The 23,564-nt window shown below is 40.4% G+C and overlaps 1 protein-coding gene, 1 non-coding gene and 1 pseudogene across 9 annotated transcripts in view; 2 read left to right on the forward strand and 1 right to left on the reverse strand.

Moving 5' to 3' along the window:
- Window positions 1-302: 302 nt before the first annotated feature.
- The window catches only part of FAM169A (family with sequence similarity 169 member A), an 88,822-nt gene continuing 65,560 nt past the window's right edge, over window positions 303-23,564 (reverse strand). For all 8 annotated transcript variants that reach the window (XM_054486992.1, XM_054486993.2, XM_063664898.1 and 5 more), the window contains exons 10-13: window positions 22,959-23,109; window positions 18,139-18,295; window positions 5,483-5,686; window positions 303-4,559 (exon numbers count right to left, since the gene is read on the reverse strand). In XM_054486992.1, the coding sequence (XP_054342967.1) occupies window positions 4,011-4,559; window positions 5,483-5,686; window positions 18,139-18,295; window positions 22,959-23,109 (1,061 nt within the window). In that variant the 3' untranslated portion in view covers window positions 303-4,010. The remainder of the gene's footprint in view (window positions 4,560-5,482; window positions 5,687-18,138; window positions 18,296-22,958; window positions 23,110-23,564) is intronic.
- LOC129037640 (U6 spliceosomal RNA) lies at window positions 1,846-1,950 on the forward strand. The gene has a single exon (XR_008502882.1). It is a non-coding gene; the product is annotated as a U6 spliceosomal RNA (small nuclear RNA).
- On the forward strand, window positions 20,746-22,227 carry LOC129037081 (actin-related protein 2/3 complex subunit 1A-like; annotated as a pseudogene).

Raw genomic sequence — 23,564 nt, forward strand, 5'->3', positions numbered from 1 at the left:
AAATTTATTTGCAGTTACTTAGATGATGATGTAAAAAGGTAAGTTTTTAGGGTTGTAACTTGGTGAAAGCACTTGTGATGTGTTTTATGTTGTGGCTTTAAGGACGGCAGTATATTACATTAATCTATAATCACATTGTTTTAAATTGTTTATTTTTTTTTTTAAGAAGTCTGTCTTCAGAGTACAACCAATGTGATTAATTGTGCCTTTAACAAAGTCATTCAATGTCTAAACAAATTCAGTATCTGAAACATCTTCATGAGGAAAACTGAAGGAAAAGAATTTAAAAACACAGACCAGGAAACAATCACAAAGTACAGGTTTAATTACTACTTTTAAACTTAAAAAAAAGAAAAACCAAGAAAACAAACATAAGTACTCCAGTAAGACTTGCTACTCTGAATAATGTAACATTTTTTCTAAGTTCTATAAATATACTGGAAGTTTTAGAACACATACAGACGCTTAGGAAAAGAAAGGCTAGTTCCTTGGAAATGATGATACAATCACTTGATGACAGAAGGTAAGCCTTTCTTACAATTAGATTTTAGCAGATAATTTTGCCACTAATATAAATAGGTGATGTGTGGATCACAAGTTCTAGAAGGCGAATAAAAATATTGACTCCAGGTAATTTCTGGATACTACAAAAATGAAGTTTGCTTGTTTTTTCAGAACCAAAAATACTATCTTGTAAGGTACAAAGAAAGCTTGATATTAAGTATGAAAACACAAGCATAACGTTTGTAACTAATCACACCCATGAAAGACTAGATGACACCTGAAACATTTTTCAAAATACTGTAACACAGATGAGTAATATTAGTATAAATTCTTTATTTACATTAAGATCTGTTTCAGTTTGCTGGTGTGACCAAACCTTAGAAGGTAATCGCAAGGGATAAAGCAGAACATAAGAGCAGATATTTAGATATTAGTACAGGCTCAATTTGATGCAATCATAAACCTTCAAGATTTCTAGTCACTGAAACCCCACTGTAGGTAGTGTTCTGGAGTCTGCTAAAAGTAAATCTTTAATGACTAGATGTTTTCCTTACCATCTACACTGAATGGAAATACCATGAATATAGACACATTTTAAGTAGAAGACTGACGTTCTAAATCATGCTGTTTGATTTTATAAAAAATCATAATAGACCCTCTCACCTTTAAAAGTTGTAGAGGAGCTTTATAATAAATTCTTAAATATACTAATTTCTGTGATGTCTAGCAATTGAATAATTTAAACTTGAAAGAACTAAAATACTGCTAATAACCATCTGCTTTATATTACACAAGGAAATATACACGTATGTACACAAAAAGTGAACTCCCTTCACAAGTTCACAAAGGACTATGTGTAATGTGACTGGACATTCAACAACTAGACTAGCCGGCTGAAATCACATTTTCAGTCCTCTGTAATTGTGAAATTTTTTCTAATGCTTTGCAAAAACTACAGATAACTGATTAAGTTCATGTAGGTTCCTTATTGAAGATAAACTGTGGTACAAATAATATACTCAAGTTACTGAACATGAGAGTTAGGTTTTTCCAAGTGATCTAACTTTTCCCTCTATAATCTATAAACCCCAAAATAATTTCTGTCAGAGATAATCTGTAACACAAGTGTTCGTGTGTGCTGAACAAAAAACTTCTAAATTGTTTACAATTCACTTACTATTTAACCCAAACAAGTTTAACAAGAATAAGTTTATACTGTTAGCCCCCAGTGGTCATATATGATTAAACATTTTTTGTAAACTTAACTATATTCACACATCAAGAGTTGAGCCAGTGAGCTCAATCTTTAAAAAACTACACTTGTCTAAAGAAAGTCTTTTAGTGCTCACTTCAGCAGCACATATACTAAAATTAGAACAATACAGGGAAAATTAGCATGGCCTCTGTGCAAGGATGACACAAATTCATGAAGCGTTTCCATGTTTAAAATAATTTGAAAAGAAAGTATTTTCAACAAACCCAAGTAAAAATAAAATATCTACAAGTGTTTTCAAGTCTAAGAAATGAAAAATGTAAAGGTTAAGAAATTACTGAATCTTAACAGAATATTTCCCTTTGTGATATTGACAGAAGTTTCTCATAAAATGTATAAAACAGCATAAATGTTTGGTAGATTCACTAATAGTAGTCATACTTTTTTTTTTTTTTTTACTTAGTATTAGCATTTGTTGAAAAAATAAATGGCCAAAGTGCTTTAATTTTCATTTAGAATGAAATAATCTGGCTTACCTCTGACTAATTAAAAATATAGGGTAATACAAGTGTTCAAAATCTAACACAAATAGGAGGGTTTACTATTTTTGTCTGCTTAAAGATTTTAACTTAACTAATTAGATCGAAAATACCAACATCCCCAAACAAAATTTACTGACCTGACATCAGCTTACTATAGACTGAATAAACTTTCAACATCAGTCCTTAGCTACCTCAAATAATGACACAAAGTCTTAATGTTTCTTTTGCATAAGGATCAAGATCAAGCTATTTTTAAAACAATCTAAATGGTCTCAAACCATTCTCCAACTTAAGTGCAAATTTGAGTACACATAATATTTCCAAAGAGTAGAATTGTTTTTAGATTATCTTTAGATTCTAATAACCATTTTGTCCATTTTTAAATAAATTACAAAAATTAACAGTTCAGTGTTTTTTTTTCTTCAAATTTTCCTAGGCCTTTGCTATGGCAACACAATATACACTTAACAGGCCAGCATGCAACCAGTACTCACAGTACAAATCAAAGGATGACTGAAGCCTCCAATATGATTGAAGCCCTTGTAACCATAGCTCCCCCAAAGGCAGTTTTACCCCTGCCATATAGGTCTAACATTGGGGGCAGTTTTACCCCTGCCATATAGGTCTAACATTGTGGGGTGCACCTCCAAACCTACCCAAAAATGGACATCAAGGGCATAAGCCTGCAGGCAGGAAGATCTGTTGGTTGGAGGATCACTCCATGAGTTAGAGAAGTAGATGAAAGCTGTGGGGGAATATAAATAAGACTACAGAATTAGGGAGGTGGCAAGATTTAAGGAGATGCCTTAGGAAGGAGCCTCATACTTCTGAAATATAGATGTTAACTGGGTTGGGATAAAAGTAAAATCTCCAGCTTAATTTATCTATCTGATCAGGACCAGAAGTCCAAATTAAACTATGTCTCTAAAGTATAGTTGTGATTTTTACCTGATTAAAGGTGAAAGTGAAGTCTAAACTTCTAGGCATCTGCACATATGCAGACAAAAAAAATTACAGCAAACTAATACTTCAAATGAAATTTTAAATAGTCCCCACATGCCACAGTTAAACCCCTGACAGTACTGTTAACATCAGATGATAGAATGAATCAGAAACAGATTTTATGTGTACCTTTCCATAGATAGTGAAGTCAAAGGAAAAAACTGCATCTATATCTAGGATTTAGAGGCCAAAACCAAAATATCTTCATGAACCTTTGACCGTAAGTTTCTGTTTTTGTGCTCTCATTTACTTGAAGTTATTTTTCTAATTTATTGATACTTATTTTTGTTTAGGCATGCCTACATTTTAAAAAATTGGTGATTAGTTTTGAAATTTAAAACTTCTAGAACCCTCACCAAGTTTTACTATTAAAACCCTTAGTATAAAAGATTTCTGTGATCCTTATAAGTAATGGAAATCCTACTACTTTCACAGTTTTTTAATTATATTTTTGAAACAATGGTCAGATGTACCACCTGATAAAGAAAATATAATATGATCTGGTTTCCCAAAATTGAAACATGGTTAATAAAAATAAAAAATTGCATTTACCAAAAATAGCCTGAAAAATTAAAAAGAATGGTGAATTCTACGTTCTAAAGGGAGGCAAAAAACTGCATAGTAAATACGTTCAAATTGAAATTTTGAAATTTTTGTCCTGTGCCCCATGCTGTTTATTAATTACCATATTTTAAAAACAACAACTATGTTACAAAGAAGAGGATTTATCATCCACTTTTCTTCTTCCTTCAAGTCAGCTTAGCTTTCTTCTTAGCAGGTCCTTTATGCCCTTTGGCCTTTCTTCTTAAATTCCGCCTGTCTACCACAGGCACTTCCACTTCTATTTCCTCTGAGCTGCTATCCACAGCTTTTTCTGCCGATTGTGTAAACTGATCCAGTTGCTCAGAAGATGCTTCAGACTGCTCCTCTGACTGATTCTTCTGTCCTGCATTCTGTGAAAATGGCACATCTTCAAGTTCAACCTCTATCAAAGAACTCTGAGGAAGAGCAGTAGATGTTTCCTGGGGCTCAGATACCCCCTCCTCACCCTGGTCTTCCAATGAGGAAGTAGTATTAGGAGACAAATTCTCAGAGACCGGTTCTTCAGAAAATTCAGCTATCACAGAGTTTGGAAAACCACCATCAGATCGTTCTTCATTTGACATAGTAGCAACATTGTCTGAACTCCCAAGATGTGCTTTCTTTCTTGGAAGTAGGGACAGTTTCTCTTCCGTGTGCCCCTTTTCATCAGATGTGCCTTCATCCATCAACATTTCTGAGTCAGGTATACGTGGGGTCTGAAAATTAAAAACCTGGTCAACAAATAAACTTGTACTACAGTTCTAAAAATAAATTCTCAGGCTCTAATATGCAGTCACACTGAACTACAATTTAATTCGGTATTCATTACTCAAAATTGTGTATTTTTTTTGAATTTCTGTTCTGCTAAATGTGTATATATTCTGAATACAACTCAATTTCTTCAAAATTGTGTCGCATGGTAATTTTAATGCACTAAGTTCTTTGAGGATATAATGAAATAATTATTTCATAATTAAGACACATTAAGCTTCATATCAAGATTCTTCAAAACCATGAATCAACTTCAGTTTTTTTAGTTTCCTGGTGTTACTGGAGCCAGAACCAAAAATACCTTGGGACTTCACTGTGCTACCACACTAAGTTTGACTACAATTTCATTAGATAAATTAGGGCAATGGAAGTTTTATTCTTTTACTTAGGTGAGACACTAATAATGCCATGCAACAGTTTTTTAGCCATAAACTTGTAATATTCAAAAGTAACAAAATTAAATTTCTTTTAAAATACTCCCACAAGTTTTTTTCCCCCACTAACCTAATCTGTCTGCCTAATTAAAACATAAATTACTGTTTTGGTCATAGTCTGTGTAACCAATGTAGGTACTCAAATATTTGGTAAATAATGCTTTATCCAATTTTCTAAGCATTTCCTAACTACAAAGTATTAAAAGTAATAAAACTCATTTTGTTATCACATATCAGATATGAATAAGGTTATAATTATTTGAATTTATAGAATATTACTGATTTTCTTATAATATCAAATCTAATATAAAAGTTAATCTTCCTAAAGCACTGTACATGTTAAGGTGGAAGCAAATATGTATACCATGCACTCTCCTTGCTAATGTCACCAACATTGGTACACTTTATTAAAAAATAGCTCATTGCCCCCTTACCTTATCTGGTGCATCTGCCTCAGGGGGTTTTGAAGATTCTACCACCAGTGGAACAAGATTTGTAGAGTCTTCACTGGAATTAAAAGGCTGCAATTTTAATTCTTCATCTAAAACTTCACTAGTGGAGTCTTCCTCTTCCGTTATAAGTGAGGTCTTAAGAGAGTCGTCCATTATCTCACCATTCATAGGCTCTAATTCAGATTCCTACACCATGAGGAGAGGGGGAAAAAGTAAGGACATGATTACAATCTAACTTATTTGTCATGCATGACGGGTCCCTTCTCAGTGCCTACCTATCCTACACCAAGACTCAAATTTACATTATAGGACATGGGTTAAAGAACAGTCTTACTGGGGGAAGGAGGAAACTCATAAGGCAGTATCAGCAAAATAAAATAATCCTGAGTATTCCATACTCCCACTGCTCTTAAGGAAAGATGGGGCAGGACCAGGATGCTCTGTGGACACACAGTGTGGGTCGGAGATTCAATGAAAAGACCCTACCCCCTTCTTGTTCTTCCTTCTTATAGGGCAATCATGGAAAGAACCTTTTCAGGAGAAAGGCACCAGACAGAGTATAGACTTGATGCTAGCTCTTTACGTAACACCAGCTGTTCAGCATTTGGAATCTTTGGGGCCTATGAGAAATTACAGTTTTCTGTGCCAAAGGTAGGAAGCACTACCAGTCTTATGGGAGGTTCAGTTTGGGTGCTGCTGCTTGCTGGGAGGAGAGAGCCCCAGTCTCAGTCAACACCAGGGTCATTTCTGAACAGTCCTGCTCCTTGCATATCATTAAAGTATGGAAATGCTATTTGATAACATGAACTCTCCAATTTCTAAAATTCTTCCAATGTTTATCCATTTACTTCTATTTAATATCAAGTATTTCTAATCCTGACATTCTAATAATTAAGGGGAATTTTATTACCATTATTAAAATTATAAAACTGATGCACTCAAGTGTTCACAAATAGATTTGACTTTGTGTAGGACCCCTAAAAGCATATCAAGGAAATTTTTCCAAAAGGGAAATCACGGATTTTAATTTTTCTATAGTAAAAAATTTATTAAATTGTTCTAAAATAAAAATTGTCTATAAAATATCTATTTTATTATACCAGATGATACACAGAATAGAGTTCACACAGAAGGTAATATAAAGCTCATAAAAATGACCAGAGTGGGAGAGAGAGAGAAATCTAGAGTTACTGGTCATTCCCATAGATAAAACAGTTGAAGTCATGAGATTGGATGTATTTTCAAAAAAGAGAAAATGAACCAAAGTTCAGAAAATCAAGGACGTTTTCCAGAGTGTCCACAATAAGGGGGAAAAGGCAAGTAGGAGGAGAGTCAAAAAATAAAAATAATACTTCAGAGACAGAAAAACCAAGAAACCAGCCTGGCCAATATGGTGAAACCCCCTCTCTACTAAAAATATAAAAATTAGCCAGGCATGGCGGCACTCGCCTGTAGTCCCAGCTACTTGGGAGGCTGAGGCAGAAGAATAGCTTGAACCCAGGATGCAGAGGTAGCAGTGAGCCAGAGAGATCGTGCCACTGCAGTCCAGCCAAGAGAGACAGAGCAAGACTCCATCTCAAAAACAAACAAACAAACAAAATAAGAAACCAAAGTGCAATAGTGTTATAAAGTCAGGAGACTAGAGAACTTCAGGAAGAGAGGGTAATCAACCCAGGTTAAAAAAAAAAAAAATTGGGCCAGGCCACGGTGGCTCACACCTGTAATCCCAGCACTTTGGGAGGCCGAGGCGAGCAGATCACAAGCTCAGGAGATCGAGACCATCCTGGCTAACACAGTGAAACCCCATCTCTACCAAAAAATACAAAAAATTAGCCGGGCGTGGTGGCGGGCACCTGTAGTCCCAGCTACTCGGGAGGCTGAGGCAGGAGAATGGCATGAACCCGGGAGGCGGAGCTTGCAGTGAGCCGAGATCACACCACTGCACTCCAGCCTGGGCAACAGAGCAAGACTCCATCTCAAAAAAAAAAAAAAAAAAAAAAAAAACAAAAATGAAAGTTGTCACTGTCACTGGTATATGTCTTATTGGATGAAACAGGTTACATGAAGTATGTACAATATAATCTTAACTTTTTCAAAGTGAAAAAAAGGCCAGGCACCGTGTCTCACGCCTGTAATCCCAGCACTTTGGAAGCCAAGGCAGGTGGATCATGAGGTCAGGAGTTCAAGACCAGCCTGGCCAAGATGGTGAAACCCCATCTCTACTAAAAATACAAAAATTAGCTGGGCATGGTGGCAGGCACCTGTAATCCCAGGTACTCGGGAGGCTGAAGCAGAGAATTGCTTGAACCTGGGAGGTGGAGGTTGCAGTTAAGCCAAGATTGCGCCACTGCATTCCACCCTGGGCAACAGAGCGAGACTCCGTCTCAAAAGAAAAAAAAGAAAAAAAACCCCACAAATACGTATTTCTGTAAACATCTAGATGCATACAAATCCTGTTTTTAAAAAATATGTGCTTTTCTTTAACTTCCTATATGTGCTTTTTTTCATTTTCCCAATTTTCTACAATAAAAGTACCATTTAAAAATATAGTTTCCAGCCAGGCGCAGTGGTTTATGCCTGTAATCCCAGCACATTGGGGGGCGGAGGGGAGAGGATCACTTGAGGTCCAGAGTTCAAGACCAGACTGGCTAACATTGGCAAAAACCCCGTCTCTACTGAAAATACAAAAATTAGCCTGGCATGGTGGCACATGCCTAATTCACGCTACTTGGGAGGCTAAGGCATGAGAATCGCTTAAACTCAGGAGGTGGAGTTTGTAGTGAGCTGAGATCGTGCCACTGTACTCCAGCCTGCGTGACAAGAGAATCTGTCTCAAGACACACACACACACGTATGTATATATATAGTTTCCTATCAAAAAGTGGGATAAGGACATGAATAGATAATTCTCAAAAGAAGATATACAAATGGCCAACAAACATGGAACAATGCTCAACATCACTAATTGTGATGGCTAATACTGTCAACTTGATTGGATTGAAGGATGCAAGGTATTGTTCCTGGGTGTGTCTATAAGGAGATAAACATTTGAGTCAGTGGACTGGGAGAGGCAGACCCACCCTCAATCCAGGTGGGCACCATCTAATCAGCTGCCAGCATGGCCAGAATAAAAAGCAGGCAGAAGAACGTGGAGAGATTAGACCAACTTAGCCTCCCAGCCTACATCTTTCTGCTGTGCTGGATGCTTCCTGCCCTCAAACATCAGACTCCAGGTTCTTCAGCTTCAGGACTCAGACTGGCTTCCTTGCTCCTCAGCTTGCAGACAGCCTATTGTGGGACCTTGTGATTGTGCAAGCTAATATTCCTTAATAAACTCCCCTTTATATATACATCTATCCTATTAGTTCCATCCCTCTAGAGAACCCTAACAGGCTTTGGTACCAGGAGTGGTTCTAGAGGAACAGAATATTAAGGATGGAGTTCTTTCGTAGGTTTTGGGGTTTCTGAAGTTGGCTCCTTAATATGATCAGACACCAAAATGCTAAGGACTCTACTTCTAACAGTATGGAGAACACTGATAGTCCTTGGCATGAACTGTTTAGAGTTATGCAAAATAAATGCATTTGACACTCCTGATTCACCGCTCATGAGAAGGAAGAAGTCTGGTGACTCTAAACATAATACCTTTGACCATATGGAGGACCAAGGAACATAATGAAGTTGGTTGGCTGCTCCTAAGTTCACTGGACAAAGTGATGAAAGACAATGATGAACTCAGGGATTCTAACTGCTTGCTTCAAAAGCAGATACTCGCTTTAAAAGCCCCGAGTGAGAGTCTTATCTCCTGTAGACAAAGAGCTGAAATTGTGGAAAATCAGACACAACCTCTTATCATGTGAGTGGCTGACCTGCAACAAAAGGTGCATGCACAGCCTCGCCAGGTGTCTACTGTTAAAGTGAGGGCCCTGACTGGAAAAGAATGGGACCCTGCAACTTGGAATGGGGACATGTGGGAGGACCCTGATGATGCTGGGGACACAGAGCTTGTAAACTCTGATAAGCCTTTTTGCCAGAAGAAACAGCTTCACCATCCCCAGTAGTGGTAACATCACCTCAGGAGAGGAAAACCAGCCCTGTTTGCTTCTAGACCTATAACTGGACTAAAGTCCCGGTGGCCTCCTAGAGGTGAAGTTGAGTGTGACCCACAAGGAGGTGTGCTACATTTGAAAAGAACTGCTTGAGTTTTCTAATTTATATAAGCAGGAATCTGGAGAACAGGTGTGGGAATGGATGTTAAGGGTGTGGGATGATGGTGGAAGGAACATAGAGTTGGATCAGGCTGAATTTATTGATTTGGGCCCACTAAGTAGGGACTCTGCATTTAATGTTGGTGCTCAGGGAGTTTAAAAAGGTTCTAATAGCTTGATTGCTTGGTTAGCTGAAATATGGATTAAAAGATGGCTCACTCTGAGCGAGCTGGAAATGCCTGATCTCCCTTGGTTTAATGTAGAGGAAGAGATCCAAAGGCTTAGGGAGATTGGGATGGTGGAGTGGATTAGTCACTTTAGACCTACTCATCCCAGCTGGGAGGGTCCAGAAGATATACCCTTGACCGATGCTTTGCGAAAGAGATTTGTGAGGGCAGCACGTGAATCTTCAAAGAGCTCTATGATTACTCTTCTCTGTATGCCAGATCTAACAGTGGGAACTGCAGTCACTCAACTACAAAATTTAAAAAGGGAATAATTGGATCCTGAGGTGGCAGAGGCCAAGTGGGAGCACTCAACCATCAAATGCAAGGTGGGCGAGCTACCACAATGGACCGCAGAGGCAAAGCAGCAATCAGAATAATCTGACTTGTGTACAGCTTTTGCACTGGCTAATTAATCACAGTGTTCCCAGAAGTGGAATTGATAGGAAGCCTACTGAATTCCTACTTAATTCATATAAGTGGAAAACTTCCAGGTCAAGTGGACAAAAGACTAATCTGAATTATAAAAAAAAAAAAAAAGAGAATCACAGCCCCTCAATTTCCAGACTTGAGCCACTTTATAGACCCAAAACCCCTTGAATGAAGCCCCTTGAGGAAGGACCCCACTACAGTAGCAACAATTTATGCTGTGAATCTTTCTCCCATCCTTACCCAAGGAGAACCTCTGGCCTTTTACCAGGGTAACTGTGCACTGGGGAAAGGGAAATGATCAGACATTTTGGGGACTACTGGACACTGGCTCTGAGCTGACGTTGATTCCGGGGGACCCAAAACGTCACTGTGGTCCTCCAGTTAAAGTAGGGACTTATGAAGATCAGGTAATCTAATGGAGTTTTAGCTCAGGTCTGACTTAAAGTGGGTCCAGTGGGTCCCCGGACTCCTCCTGTGGTCATTTCCCCAGTTCCAGAATGGATTAATTGGCAGAGACATACTTAGCAGCTGGCAGAGCCCCCAGAATGGCTCCCTGACTGGTGGGGTGAGGGCTATTATGGTGGGAAAGGCCAAATGGAAACCATTAGAGTTGCCTCTACCTAGAAAAATAGTCAATCAGACCAGGCATGGTGGCTCATGCCTGTAATCCCAGCACTTTGGGAGGCCGAGGCGGGCGGATCACCTGAGGTCGGGAGTTCGAGACCAGCCTGACCAACATGGAGAAACCCCGTCTCTACTAAAAATACAAAATTAGCCGGGCATGATGGCACATGCCTGTAATCCCAGCTACTAGGGAGGCTGAGACAGAAGAATCGCTTGAACCTGGGAGGCAGAGGTTGCGGTGAGCCGAGATCATGCCACTGCACTCCAGCCTGGGCAACAAGAGCGAAACTTCATCTCAAAAAAAAAAAAGAAAGAAAAATAGTCAATCAAACACAATATTGCATCCCTGGAGGCACTGCGGAGATTAGTGCCACCATCAAGGACGGTGCAGGGGTGGTGATTCCCATCACATCCCGGTTCAAACTCTCTCATTTGGTCTGTGCAGAAGACAGACGGATCTTGGAGAATTACAGTGGATTATCATAAACTTAACCAAGTGGTGACTCCAACTGCAGCTGCTGCACCAGATGTGGTTTCATTGCTTGAGCAAATTAACATATCTCCTGGTACCTGGTATGCAGCCACTGATTTGCCAAATGCCTTTTTCTCCATTCCTGTCCATAAGGCCCACCAGAAGCAATTTGCATTCGGCTGGCAAGGCCAGCAATACACCTTTAATGTCCTACCTCAGGGGTATATCAACTCTCCAGATTTGTGTCATAACCTTGTTCAAAGAGACCTTGATCGCTTTTCACTTCCACAAGTTATCACACTGGCCCATAACATTGATGACATTATGCTGATTGGATCCAGTGAGCAAGAAGTAGCAAACGCACTGGACTTATTGATGAGACATTTGCATGCCAGAGGATGGGAAATAAATCCGACTACAATTCAGGGAACTGCTACCTCAGTGAAGTTTCTAGGGGTCCAGTGGTGTGGGGCCTGTCGAGATATTCCTTCTAAGGTAAAGGATAGGATGCTGCATTTGGCCCCTACTACAACCAAGAAAGAGGCACAGCACAAGTTGGCCTATTTGGATTTTGGAGGCAACAAATTCCTCATTTGGTTGTGTTACTCCAGCCCATTTATCGAGTGACCTGAAAGGCTGCCAGTTTTGAGTGGGCTCCAGAACAGGAGAAGGCTCTGCGACAGGTCCAGGCTGCTGTGCAAGCTGCTCTGCCACTTGGGCCATATGATCCAGCAGATCCAATGGTGCTTGAGGTGTCAGTGGCAGGCAGGGATGCTGTGAGGAGCCTTTGGCAGGCCCCCATAGGTGAATCACAGTTGAGGCCTCTAGGATTTTGGAGCAAGGCCCTGCCGTCTTCTTCAGATAACTACTCTCCTTTTGAGAGACAAGTGCTGTTTGGAGCCTTTGGCAGTCCCCCATAGGTGAATCGCAGTGGAGGCCTCTAAGATTTTGGAGCAAGACCCTGCCATCTTCTGCAGATAACTGCTCTCCTTTTGAGAGACAGTTCTTGGCCTATTACTGGGCTTTGGTAGAAACTGAATGTTCGATTATGGGTCATCAAGTCACCATGTGACCTGAACTGCCTATCATGAACTGGGTGCTTTCTGACCCATCTAGTCATAAAGTGGGTCGTGCACTGCAGCATTCCATCATCAAATTGAAGTGGTATATATGTGATCGGGCTTGAGCAGGTCTTGAAGACACAAGTAAGTTACATGAGGAAGTGGCTCAAACGCCCATGGTCTCCACTGCTGCCACCCTGGCCTTCTTTTCCCTAGCCTGCACCAATGGCCTCATGGGGAGTTCCCTATGATCAGTTGACAGAGGAAGAGAAGACTACGGCCTGGTTCACAGATGGTTCTGCATGATATGCAGGCACCACCCAAAAGTGGACAGCTACAGCCCTATAACCCCTTTCCTGAAGGACACTGGTGAAGGAAAATCTTCCCAGTGGGCAGAACTTTGAGCAGTGCACCTGGTTGTGCACTTTCCAAGAAGGATAAATAGACAGATGTGTGATAATACTGATTCATGGACTGTAGCCAATGGTTTGGATGACGGTCAGGGACTTGAAAGAAGCATGATTGGAAAATTGGTGACAAATTTGGGGAAGAGGTATGTGGATGGACCTCTCTGAGTGGTGAAAAACTGAAGGTATTTGTATCCCATGTGAGTGCTCACCAAAGGGTGACCTCAGCAGAGGAGGATTTTAATAATCGAGTGGATAGGATGACTTGTTCTGTGGACACCACACAGCCTCCTTCCCCAGCCACCCATCATCACCCAATGGGTCCATCAACAAAGTGGCCATGGTGACAGGGATGGAGGTTACGCATGGGCTCAGCAACATGGACTTCCACTCACCAAGGCTGACCTGGCTAAGGCCACTGCTGAGTGCCCAACTTGCCAGCAGCACAGACCAACACTAAGCCCTTAATATGACACTAGTCCTTGGGGTGATCAGACAGCTAATTGGTGGCAGGCTGATTACACTGGACCTCTTCCATCATGGAAAGAGCAGAGGTTTGTCCTCACTGGAATAGACACCTACTCTGGATATGAGTTTGCCTCTCCTGCACGCAATGCTTCTGCCAAGACTACCATCCATGGACTCACGGAACACCTTATCCATCATCATGCTACTCCACACAGCATTGCCTCTGAACAAGGCACTCACTTTATGGCTAAAGCAGTGCGGCAGTGGGCTCATGCTCATGGAATCCACTATTCTTACCATGTTCCCCATCATCCTGAAGCAGTTGGATTGACAGAATGGTGGAATGTCCTTTAGAAGTCACAATTACAATGCCAACTAGGTGATATTACTTTGCAGGGCTGCGGCAAAGGTCTCCAGCAGGCTGTGTATGCTCTGAATAAGCATCCAGTATATGGTACTGTTTCTCCCATAGCCAGGATTCACAGGTCCAGGAATCCAGGGGTAAAAGTGGAAATGGCATCGCTCACCATCACCCCTAGTGATCCACTAGAAAAATTTTTGCTTCCTGTCCCCATGACATTACGTTCTGCTGGCCTAGTGGTATTAGTTCCAGAGAGACGAACGCTGCCACCAGGAGACACAACAACGATTCCATTAAACTGGAAGTTAAGATTGCCACTTGGACACTTTGGGCTCCTCCTACCTTTAAGTAAACAGGCTAAGGACAGAGTTACAGTGTTGGCTGGTGTGACTCACCCAGACTATCAAGATGAAATCAGTCTACTACTCCACAATGGAGGTAAGAAAGAGTATGCATGGAATATAGGAGATCCCTTGGGGTGTCTCTTAGTATTACAATGCCCTGTGATTAAGGTCAATGGGAAACTACAACAGCCCAATCCAGGCAAGACTACAAATGGCCCAGACCCTTCAGGAATGAAGGTTTGGTTTACTCCACTAGGAAAAAAAAACCATGACCTGCTAAGGTGCTTGCTGAAGGCAAAGGGAATACAGAATGGGTAGCAGAAGAAGGTAGTCATCAACACCAGCTTCGACCACGTGACCAGCTGCAGAAATGAGGACTGTAATTGTCATGAGTATTTCTTCCTTATTTTGTTAAGAACATGTTTGTGTATGTATACATTTGTACTAAGAAAATATCTTCATTTTATTTCCCTTTTTCTTTATCATGTGACATAAGATTTATTGACTTCATATCAGCAATTAAGTGTTTATGTAATATTATTTGGGTTGGGGGTTTCCACTTGTACGAATGACAGTTGCATTATGTTAGGCATAATTATTACCTTATTATTGTCTTTATTTGAAGATTATGTATGATCTCAGGAAGTGTGTATGGGTTCAAGCTGACAAGGGGTAGACTTGTAATGGTTAATACTGAGTGTCAACTTGATTGGAATGAAGGATGCAAAGTATTGATCCTGGGTGTGGCTGTAAGGGTGGTGTTATCAAAAGAAATTAACATTTGAGTCAGTGGACTGGAAGAGGCAAATCCACCCTCAATCCAGGTGGGCACCATCTAATCAGCTGCCAGCATGGCCAGAATAAAAAGCAGGCAGAAGAACATGGAGAGATTAGACTGGCTTAGCCTCCCAGCCTACATCTTTCTCCTGTGCTGGATGCTTCCTGCCCTCAAACATCAGACTCCAGGTTCTTTAGCTTTGGGACTCGGACTGGCTTCCTTGCTTCCTTGCTCCCCACCTTGCAGATGGCCTACTGTGGGACTCTGTGATCATGTGAGTTAATACTCCTTAATAAACTCCCCTTTATATACATCTATCCTATTAGTTCTGTCCCTCTAGAGAACCCTAATACACTAATTATCAAGGAAATGCAAATCAAAACCACAATTTGATACCACCTTACTCCTGTAAGTATGGCCACAATAAAAAATAGATGCTGGAGTGGATATGGTGAAAAGGGAACACTTTTACATGACTGGTGGGAACATAAACTAGTACAACCACTATGGAAAACAGTGTGGAGATTCCTTAAAGTACTAAAAGTAGAACTACCATTTGATCCAGCAATCCCACTATTGGCTATCTACCCAGAAAAAAAGAAGTCATATGAAAAAGACACTTGCACATGCATGTTTATAGCAGCACAATTTGCAACTGCAAAAAATATGGAACCAAGCTAAATGCCCATCAACCAATGAGTGGATAAAGAAAATGTGGTATATATAGGCCGGGCACGGTGGCTCACGCCTGTAATCCCAGCACTTTGGGAGGCCGAGGTGGGCAGATCATGAAGTCAGGAGATCAAGACCATCCTGGCCAACATGGTGAAACCCCATCTCTACTACAAATACAAAAATTAACTGGGTGTGGTGGCGTGCGCCTGTAATCCCAGCTACTCGGGAGGCTGAGGCAAGAGAATCACTTGAACCAGGGAGTTGGAGGTCACAGTAAGCTGAGATCGTGCCACTACACTCCAGCCTGGTGACAGACCAAGAGTCAAAAAAAAAAAAAGAAAAGTGGTATATATAGACCATAGAATACTACTCAGCCACAAAAATGAATGAAATAATGGCATTCACAGCAACTTGCATGGAGTTGGAGACCATTATTCTAAGTGGATTAACTCAGGAATGGAAAACCAAACATCGTATGTTCTCACTTATAAGTGGGAGCTAAGCTATGAAGATGCAAAGGCCTATGAGTGTTATCATGGACTCTGGGGACTTGGGGGAAAGGGTAGGAGGCGGGTGAGGGATAAAAGACTACACATTGGGTACAGTATACACTTCTTGGGTGATGGGTGCACCAAAATCTCAGAAATCACCACTAATGAATTTATCCATGTAAACAAACACCCATCTGCTGCCCAAAAACTACTGAAATATTACAAAAATAGGCTGGGCACAGTGGCTCAAGCCTATAATCCCAGCACTTTGGAAGGCCAAGGCGGGCGGATCACACGGTCAGGAGATCAAGACGATACTGGCTAATATGGTGAAACCCCGTCCCTACTAAAAACAGAAAAAATTAGCGGGGCGTGGTGGCGGGCGCCTGTAGTCCCAGCTACTCAGGAGGCTGAGGCAGGAGAATGGCGTGAACCCAGGAGGCAGAGCTTGCAGTGAGCCGAGATTGTGCCACTGCACTCCAGGCTGGGCGACAGAGCAAGATTCTGTCTCAAAAAAAAAAAAAAAGAAATATTACAAAAATAAACACAAAAATATCATTTCATGAGGCCGGGTACGGTGGGTCATGCCTGTAATCTCAGCACTTTGGGAGGCCAAGAGGAGTGGATCAGGAGTTCAAGACCATCCTGGCTAACACGGTGAAACCGCGTCTCTACAAAAAATACAAAAAAATTAGCCGGGCGTTATGGTGTGCGCCTGTAGTCCCAGCTACTTGGGAGGCTGAGGCAGGAGAATGGCGTGAACCCGGGAGGTAGAGCTTGTAGTGAGCCGAGATCGCGCCACTGCACTCCAGCCTGGGCGACAGAGCGAGACTCCGTCTCAAAAAAAAAAAAAAAAACAAACACAAAAATTAGCCGGGCATGTTGGTGTACCTGTAATCCTACCTACTCGGGAGGCAGAGGCAGGAGAATTGCTTAAACCCAGGAGGTGGAGGCTGCAGTGAGCTGACATAACATATGTCATTTCATGAAACAGAGGAAGCAGGAGCTAAATCAGAGTAACTTAAGAAAACAAAATTAGCTGGGCACGGTGGCTCACGCCTGTAATCCCGGCACTTTGGGAGGCTGAGGTGGGCAGATCACCTGAGGTAAGGAGTTTGAGACCAGCCTAGCCAAAGTGGTGAAACCCCGTCTCTATTAAAAATACAAAAATTAGCTGGGCGTGGTGGGGGGAACCTGTAATCCCAGCTACTTGGAACACTGAGTGAGGCAGGAGAATCACTTGAACCCAGGAAGCAGAGGTTGCAGTGAGCCAAGATCATGCCACTGCACTCCAGCCTGGGTGCAAAGAGCAAAACTCCGTCTCAAAAAGAAAAAGAAAACAAAATTGGTAATATAATTTCACTTATTCACCTGCCTGCTAGACTTGGCAAACAGCTGAAAGATTTTTTCAAGAAACTTATGAACATATGAAAGAAGAAATAGGGAATCTGTAGAAAGGAAAAGATTGAAGAAACTAAAGAGAAAAATGGAAATGGATAGAGGAAAGAAAAAAGAAGCTGGGGATAAATACTTTAAAGCTGCAGAAATCAACCCAGATGAAGTTTACTTAGTTACACCAAGAGTTTATATATTTTTTTCTAGTGTTTAAAAAACATGAGTTTAGCTATTTTTCCAGAACTTTGTGAGATCAATAGTCATCAAATATTTTTTTTCTGGATTAGTAATTCCTATCCCTCTAACTAAAATGGGGGTGCCACTGAAGGTTTATTGCACCTGAAAGCATTTTAACTGGTTCTATAAGGTAGATCTTATATCATTTGTGTATGTAAGTGTGTTTAATTCCACAAATTAACTTATATTTTAAATGCACCGAAAGATCTTACTAAACATCCCTATTTTATCTTCTATATAATTCAAACTTTTATAAGCTCAAACTTTTATAAACACAATCATACTTGTAATTTTATCCTCTCCCCAACTCTAGTACCTGACCTTGCTTTGTATGATTTTTAACACTAAACGCAATTTCTAACACTCTAAAATATATCACTATACTTTTCTAACAATATGTGATTAAGAAAGGTAAAATTTAGTTTACTTATTTTCATTTTACTGAATAAGTGATCTCACACCTTTTCACCATCTTGCTTCTCTTGCTGTGGCTGGGTTTCCAGTGCTGGCCGTGCATCTTTATCACTGCTTTCATCCTCAAATTCAATCCCTCTCTGTTCAGGTTCTTCTTCCAGGAATTCTTCTGAGCTCTCTGATGGGCGAGCAGTAGACTCCAATCTAAAAAACAAAAGAAAACCATTCTGACTTGTTTTATTAAGGATAAATATAAAATCTCAGAAGTCCTTTCTTAAAGTAACATTTTAGAGAATCAACTATGTTGTCAGCAACTTCAGATTTTACAAGTCTAAAACCAATCTCTTCATCCTCTTATAATATTACCATCTTCTCAATTATGTAAACTAGACCCTTCTTCTTTTCTTCTTTTATTCTATCCATATCTTAATGGATCTTTTTTTTTTTTTTTTTGAGACAAAGTCTCGCTCTGTTGCCCAGGCTGGAATGCAGTGGCGCAATCTCGGCTCACTGCAACCTCTACCACCTCCCAGGTTCAAGCGATTCTCCTGCCTCAGCCCCCGAGCAGCTGAGACTACAGGCACCCGCCACCACGCCCAGCTAATTTTTTGTATTTTTAGTAGAGACAGGGTTTCACCATGTTAGCCAGGATGGTCTCAACCTCGTGACCTCGTGATCCACCCGCCTCGGCCTCCCAAAGTGCTGGGATTACAGGCGTGAGCCACAGCGCCCAGCCTGAATCTTTTTTTTTTTTTTTAACCTCATTTATACTGAAGGACCATGGATCTTATTCTATTAGAATGAGCATATATCCCAGTTTACCTGGAGCAGTCCCAGTTTACAGACTTTTGTTCATAATTATGGATACTGGCATAATTATTAATAATGCTCCTTTCATTCTCAAAAATGTCACCTTGGACAACACATTATATGGTTTAGTTCTTACTCCAAAACTGCCTTTCAAATATATTCCTGACTTTCTATGCCCATTTTCACAGCTCTGCTTCAGGCCCCAGTTCTCTCTGGACCACTGTACTTCTTCCCAATTCAGCTTCAGACTTGCAGTACACTTCATCGAGGCTTTCAAAGAGCTGGCTTTCTAATGCACATTATCTACACCTGTGATAGCCCAGCTCAGAAATGTCTGGTGGTTCTCTATAAGCTCAGTGAATAAAGTGTACCTTCTTTGAAAGCCTAACATATTTGTTTGTTTTTGAGACAGGGTCTCCCTCTGTCACCTACACTGGAGTGCAGTGGCGTAATCTTGACTCACTGCAACCTCTGCCTCCTGGGTTCAAACGATTCTCTTGCCTCAGCCTCCTGAGTAGCTGGGATTACAGAAGTGTGCCACCACGCCCGGCTAATTTTTGTATTTTTAGTAGTGACAGGGTTTTGCCATGTTGTCCAGGCTGGTTTCGAACTCCTGACCTCAGGTGATCCACCCGCCTCGGCCTCCCAAAGTGCTGGGATTACAGGCATGAGCCACCGTGCCCAGCCTAGACCCTTATAATTTTATTTACCTTATTCATCAGTTATCCTTAGTAACATTCCTCCTAGCTTTGTGCCTTTGCTCATGTTAGTGCTTTAGTCGAAATCGGTAGATACAATAGCCACGAGACACACTTGACTATTTTACATTTAAATTAAAATTAAATGAAACAATTCAGTTAAGTTGCACTAGCCATACTTCAAGTGTTCAATGGGCACACTGGCTAATGGCTATCATACTGGGCAGTGTAAATACAAAATATTTCCATCACTGCAGAAAGTTCTATTTCCCAGCCTTGGTGTAGATAAGGGGTCAGCAAACCTTTCCTTTAGGCATCGTGGGCCATGTGGTCTCTGTTCCAACCACTCAACTCTGCCGTTCCAATGCAAACATAACTAAAAATATATAAGCTTAATAATATATAAAAATATATATGCTTAATAAACAATAAAAATATATAAACTTAATGAGCATGGGTGTCTTACAATAAAATTTTATTCACAAAAACAGGTGGCAGGCCAGATTTGGCCCACAGGCCATAGTCAGTGGACCTCTACACTAAAAAGTCTTCTCTCCCAGGTCTGCTTGTTGAGTTTCTACTTATCTTTGAAGCCCAGGCCCAAATGCCAAATCTCTCCATTCCCTCAATTAGAATCCAACACTCTTTCCTCTGTATCCACAGCATTCTGCACTTTCCATTATTTTTCTATCACAATCTACCTTACGGTGCTCTTAATTAACTGTGTACATATCTCTCTTTACCCCTAGGCAGTCAATCCTTTGAGGGCAAAGATGATGTTTTGTTCTTCATATGTTTCAGCAAACAGTCAAGCGTAAACTCCTACTGTTCTGTTTATGAAAAGCAAACAAAATTCCACAATAATTCTGGGAGGTTCAATTTAAAATATATTGTTACCCTTCTAAAAAGGGTACTATATCAAAATATTGCTCAGTGAGAAAACCAGTTTTCTAAACTCATATTTTAATTACTAGATTTAAATATTTCCTTATATCTATCTTTAACATTACAAATTTTCACCAAAACATTTACATACTTTATTACCCAAATTTAAAATTATTTGCATAAGGATTAGCACAGCTACAGAATTCTCTACTTGACTAAAATAATTTGACAGTTAAAATGGCAAAGTTATGAATTAACTAAATGGTTGAGTCAGGAACAGTTGGCAGAACTGTTAGGGTAGAAATCTTATTTTATTATAAAAGTTAGAGTCTTGCTTTAAGATTCAAAGAAAGAGGATAAAGCTGAGACTCAAGTGTTCTGTTGATTCAGTTGGCAACTAAATTCCTGAAGGAATTCACTGTACTATTTATGGTTATCACTAATTTATATCCAATAGCCCAGTAAAATGAATCAATAAAGTAAAATTGAGGGTATTTTAAAACTGACTAGAGCCTATTCACGTCGACTGCCCAGAGTCCGCAAATCCTCTGCTCTGAGACCATCTGGACTGCCCTGACCCCAGCTTTCTCTCCTTTGAAAACACTAAGAATAATGTCACTGCATCAGTTTTTACTAGAGCCAATCAACTGTCGTGCCTAAAACAGGGATCGTACCCAGATTGCCCTCAGTGTCAATAATCACGAAGTGCACATCTATAAGAAGAATGGGCGCCAGTGGGTGAAAGCTCATGAACTCAAGGAGCACAATGGACACATCACAGATATTGACTGGGCTCCCAAGAGCGACCACATCGTCACTTGTGGGGCAGACCACAATGCCTATGTCTGGAGTCAGAAAGATGGTGTCTGGAAGCCAACACTGATGATCCTGAGAATTAATCGCACAGCTACTTTTGTGAAGTGGTCCGCCCTAGAGAACAAATTTGCTGTGGGAAGTGAAGCACGACTCATTTCAGTTTGTTACTTTGAGTCTGAAAATGACTGGTGGGTGAGCAAGCACAGTAAAAAGCTGATTCGCTCCACCGTCCTCAATTTGGATTGGCATCCCAACAACGTTTTGCTGGCAGCAGGATCATGTGACTTCAAACACAGAGTGTTTTCTTTCTACTTTAAAGAAGTGGATGAAAAGCTAGCCAGCATGCCCTGAGACAGCAAGATGCTTTTTGGGCAGCTGATGTCAGAGTTTGGTGGCAGTGGCACTGGTGGCTGGGTCCACGGGGTCAGCTTCTCTGCCAGTGGGAGCCACCTGGCCTGGGCCAGCCACGACAGCACCGTGTCTGTTGCTGATGCCTCAAAAAGCGTGCATGTCTCAATCTGAAGACGGAGTTCCAGCTGCTCCTGAGTGTGTCATCTGTCCCAGACAACAGCACCGTGGCTGCTGGCCATGACTGATGACCAATGCTCTTTAACTACGATGACCGTGGCTGCCTGACCTTTGTCTCCAAGTTAGACGTTCCAAAACAGAGAGTATCCAACGCAACATGTCTGCCATGGAATGCTTCTGCAACATGGACAAGAGGGCCACGACTGAGGGCTGCAACATGGCTTTGAAGATGCTACACCAGAATAGCATCACTCAAGTCTCTATTTATGAGTGGGACAAGAAAGACTGTCACAAATATTGCAGTACTGGCATCGATGGAGAGCCATGACAATTTGGGATTTCAAGGATAATTTGAAGCTGAGTGAGCCTCCGCCATCCAGCATGACAAACTGTGGCTGACCACAACTGTGCCGTGGCACGATGGCTAGGAAGCCAGCCCCAAGGAAACACTGAAAACACATATCACGCCAATACCGTGTGGTTTTGTTTGAACATAAAATTGGTGAAAGTGTTGGTTTTTTAAAAGCAATGTTTTCTTTTTGTTTTTGTTTTTTTTGCAATTTCATTCCATTCTTGACCAAAGCTTCTCTTTAAGTAGTTTATTATGGAAAACTGTCACACTAACTTAAAACACAGGGAGATATGTAAACTGTCCACTAGAAAATTAAATAAAAGAATTGAATGTGGGGGGAAGAAAAAACTGACTAAATCTCAGCATTACTTAAAACCACACCATCAAATTCAGTGTGGTGATAATGACTAATTTGGGATAATATAATCACTAGAATAGTCTCTTGGATTTTCACACATGAAGTGAGTTTATGCCAGTCTCTTATTAGCAGTTTCTCCCAATAGCATTGTCAAGGTAACACTTAGCACTGATAAACAACTAATAATCTTGTACAATAATTCACATATAAATAATTCAAATACAAACTCCTACACCAAAGTCATCTGCTACATAAACAATGTAATCGCCTCTACCTTAAATGCTAAATACTAAAAGTATAATAAATATAAAATATAAAATATTATATTATATGTAAATTATTATTTATAATATAAAAGTATAAATAAACAAAAAATAAAAGTACAAATAAAAAATGAGAGTAAAATAAACAATTATTTACTTGTTTATTGAAGCTGTAAGTGAAGTCTGGGAGGTCTTTTCATCTTCACCTTGAGAACTGCTAAATTCAGAATCCTGAAACCGTTTTCCAATCTTTGGCCGCTTTAGATTACTACTTCGAGTACGAGTGGAAACAGATGTTTTATCATGACCTGAGGAGAAAAACAGCAAAACTGCACTTAATTGATTATATATTAAAAGGACTACCTATTAAAATACACAGAAATGCAAGAACTACACTAGTTTACACATATCCTCCACATTACACAGGTTCACCCTCCCCTCACTTATGTCAGGCTAAGAAAATTATTTTACAATTTACATCTTTTTCTAAATTACATAACTTTGTCAAGTTATATGAACTGTGTAAGTCATTCCTCACATTTCCATGTTACCTTGGGCTTTGCAAAGTGTTTTTGTATTTCACTTGCATTCTCTCCCGACAATCTTGGAAAATAAACAACGTAGACATTACCATCCCTATTTTATAGCTAAGGAAACAAGGAAGAGAGAGGTACAATAGCTTACTCAGTGTTCACATAGCAAAATCAGTGGCAGTGGTGGCATGAGAACCCAGATCTAGATTTTAGAGCTGGTTAAATCTTCA

This window comes from Pongo pygmaeus, chromosome 4 (genome assembly GCF_028885625.2).
Source record: "Pongo pygmaeus isolate AG05252 chromosome 4, NHGRI_mPonPyg2-v2.0_pri, whole genome shotgun sequence".
In the NCBI taxonomy this organism is placed as follows: domain Eukaryota; kingdom Metazoa; phylum Chordata; class Mammalia; order Primates; family Hominidae; genus Pongo; species Pongo pygmaeus.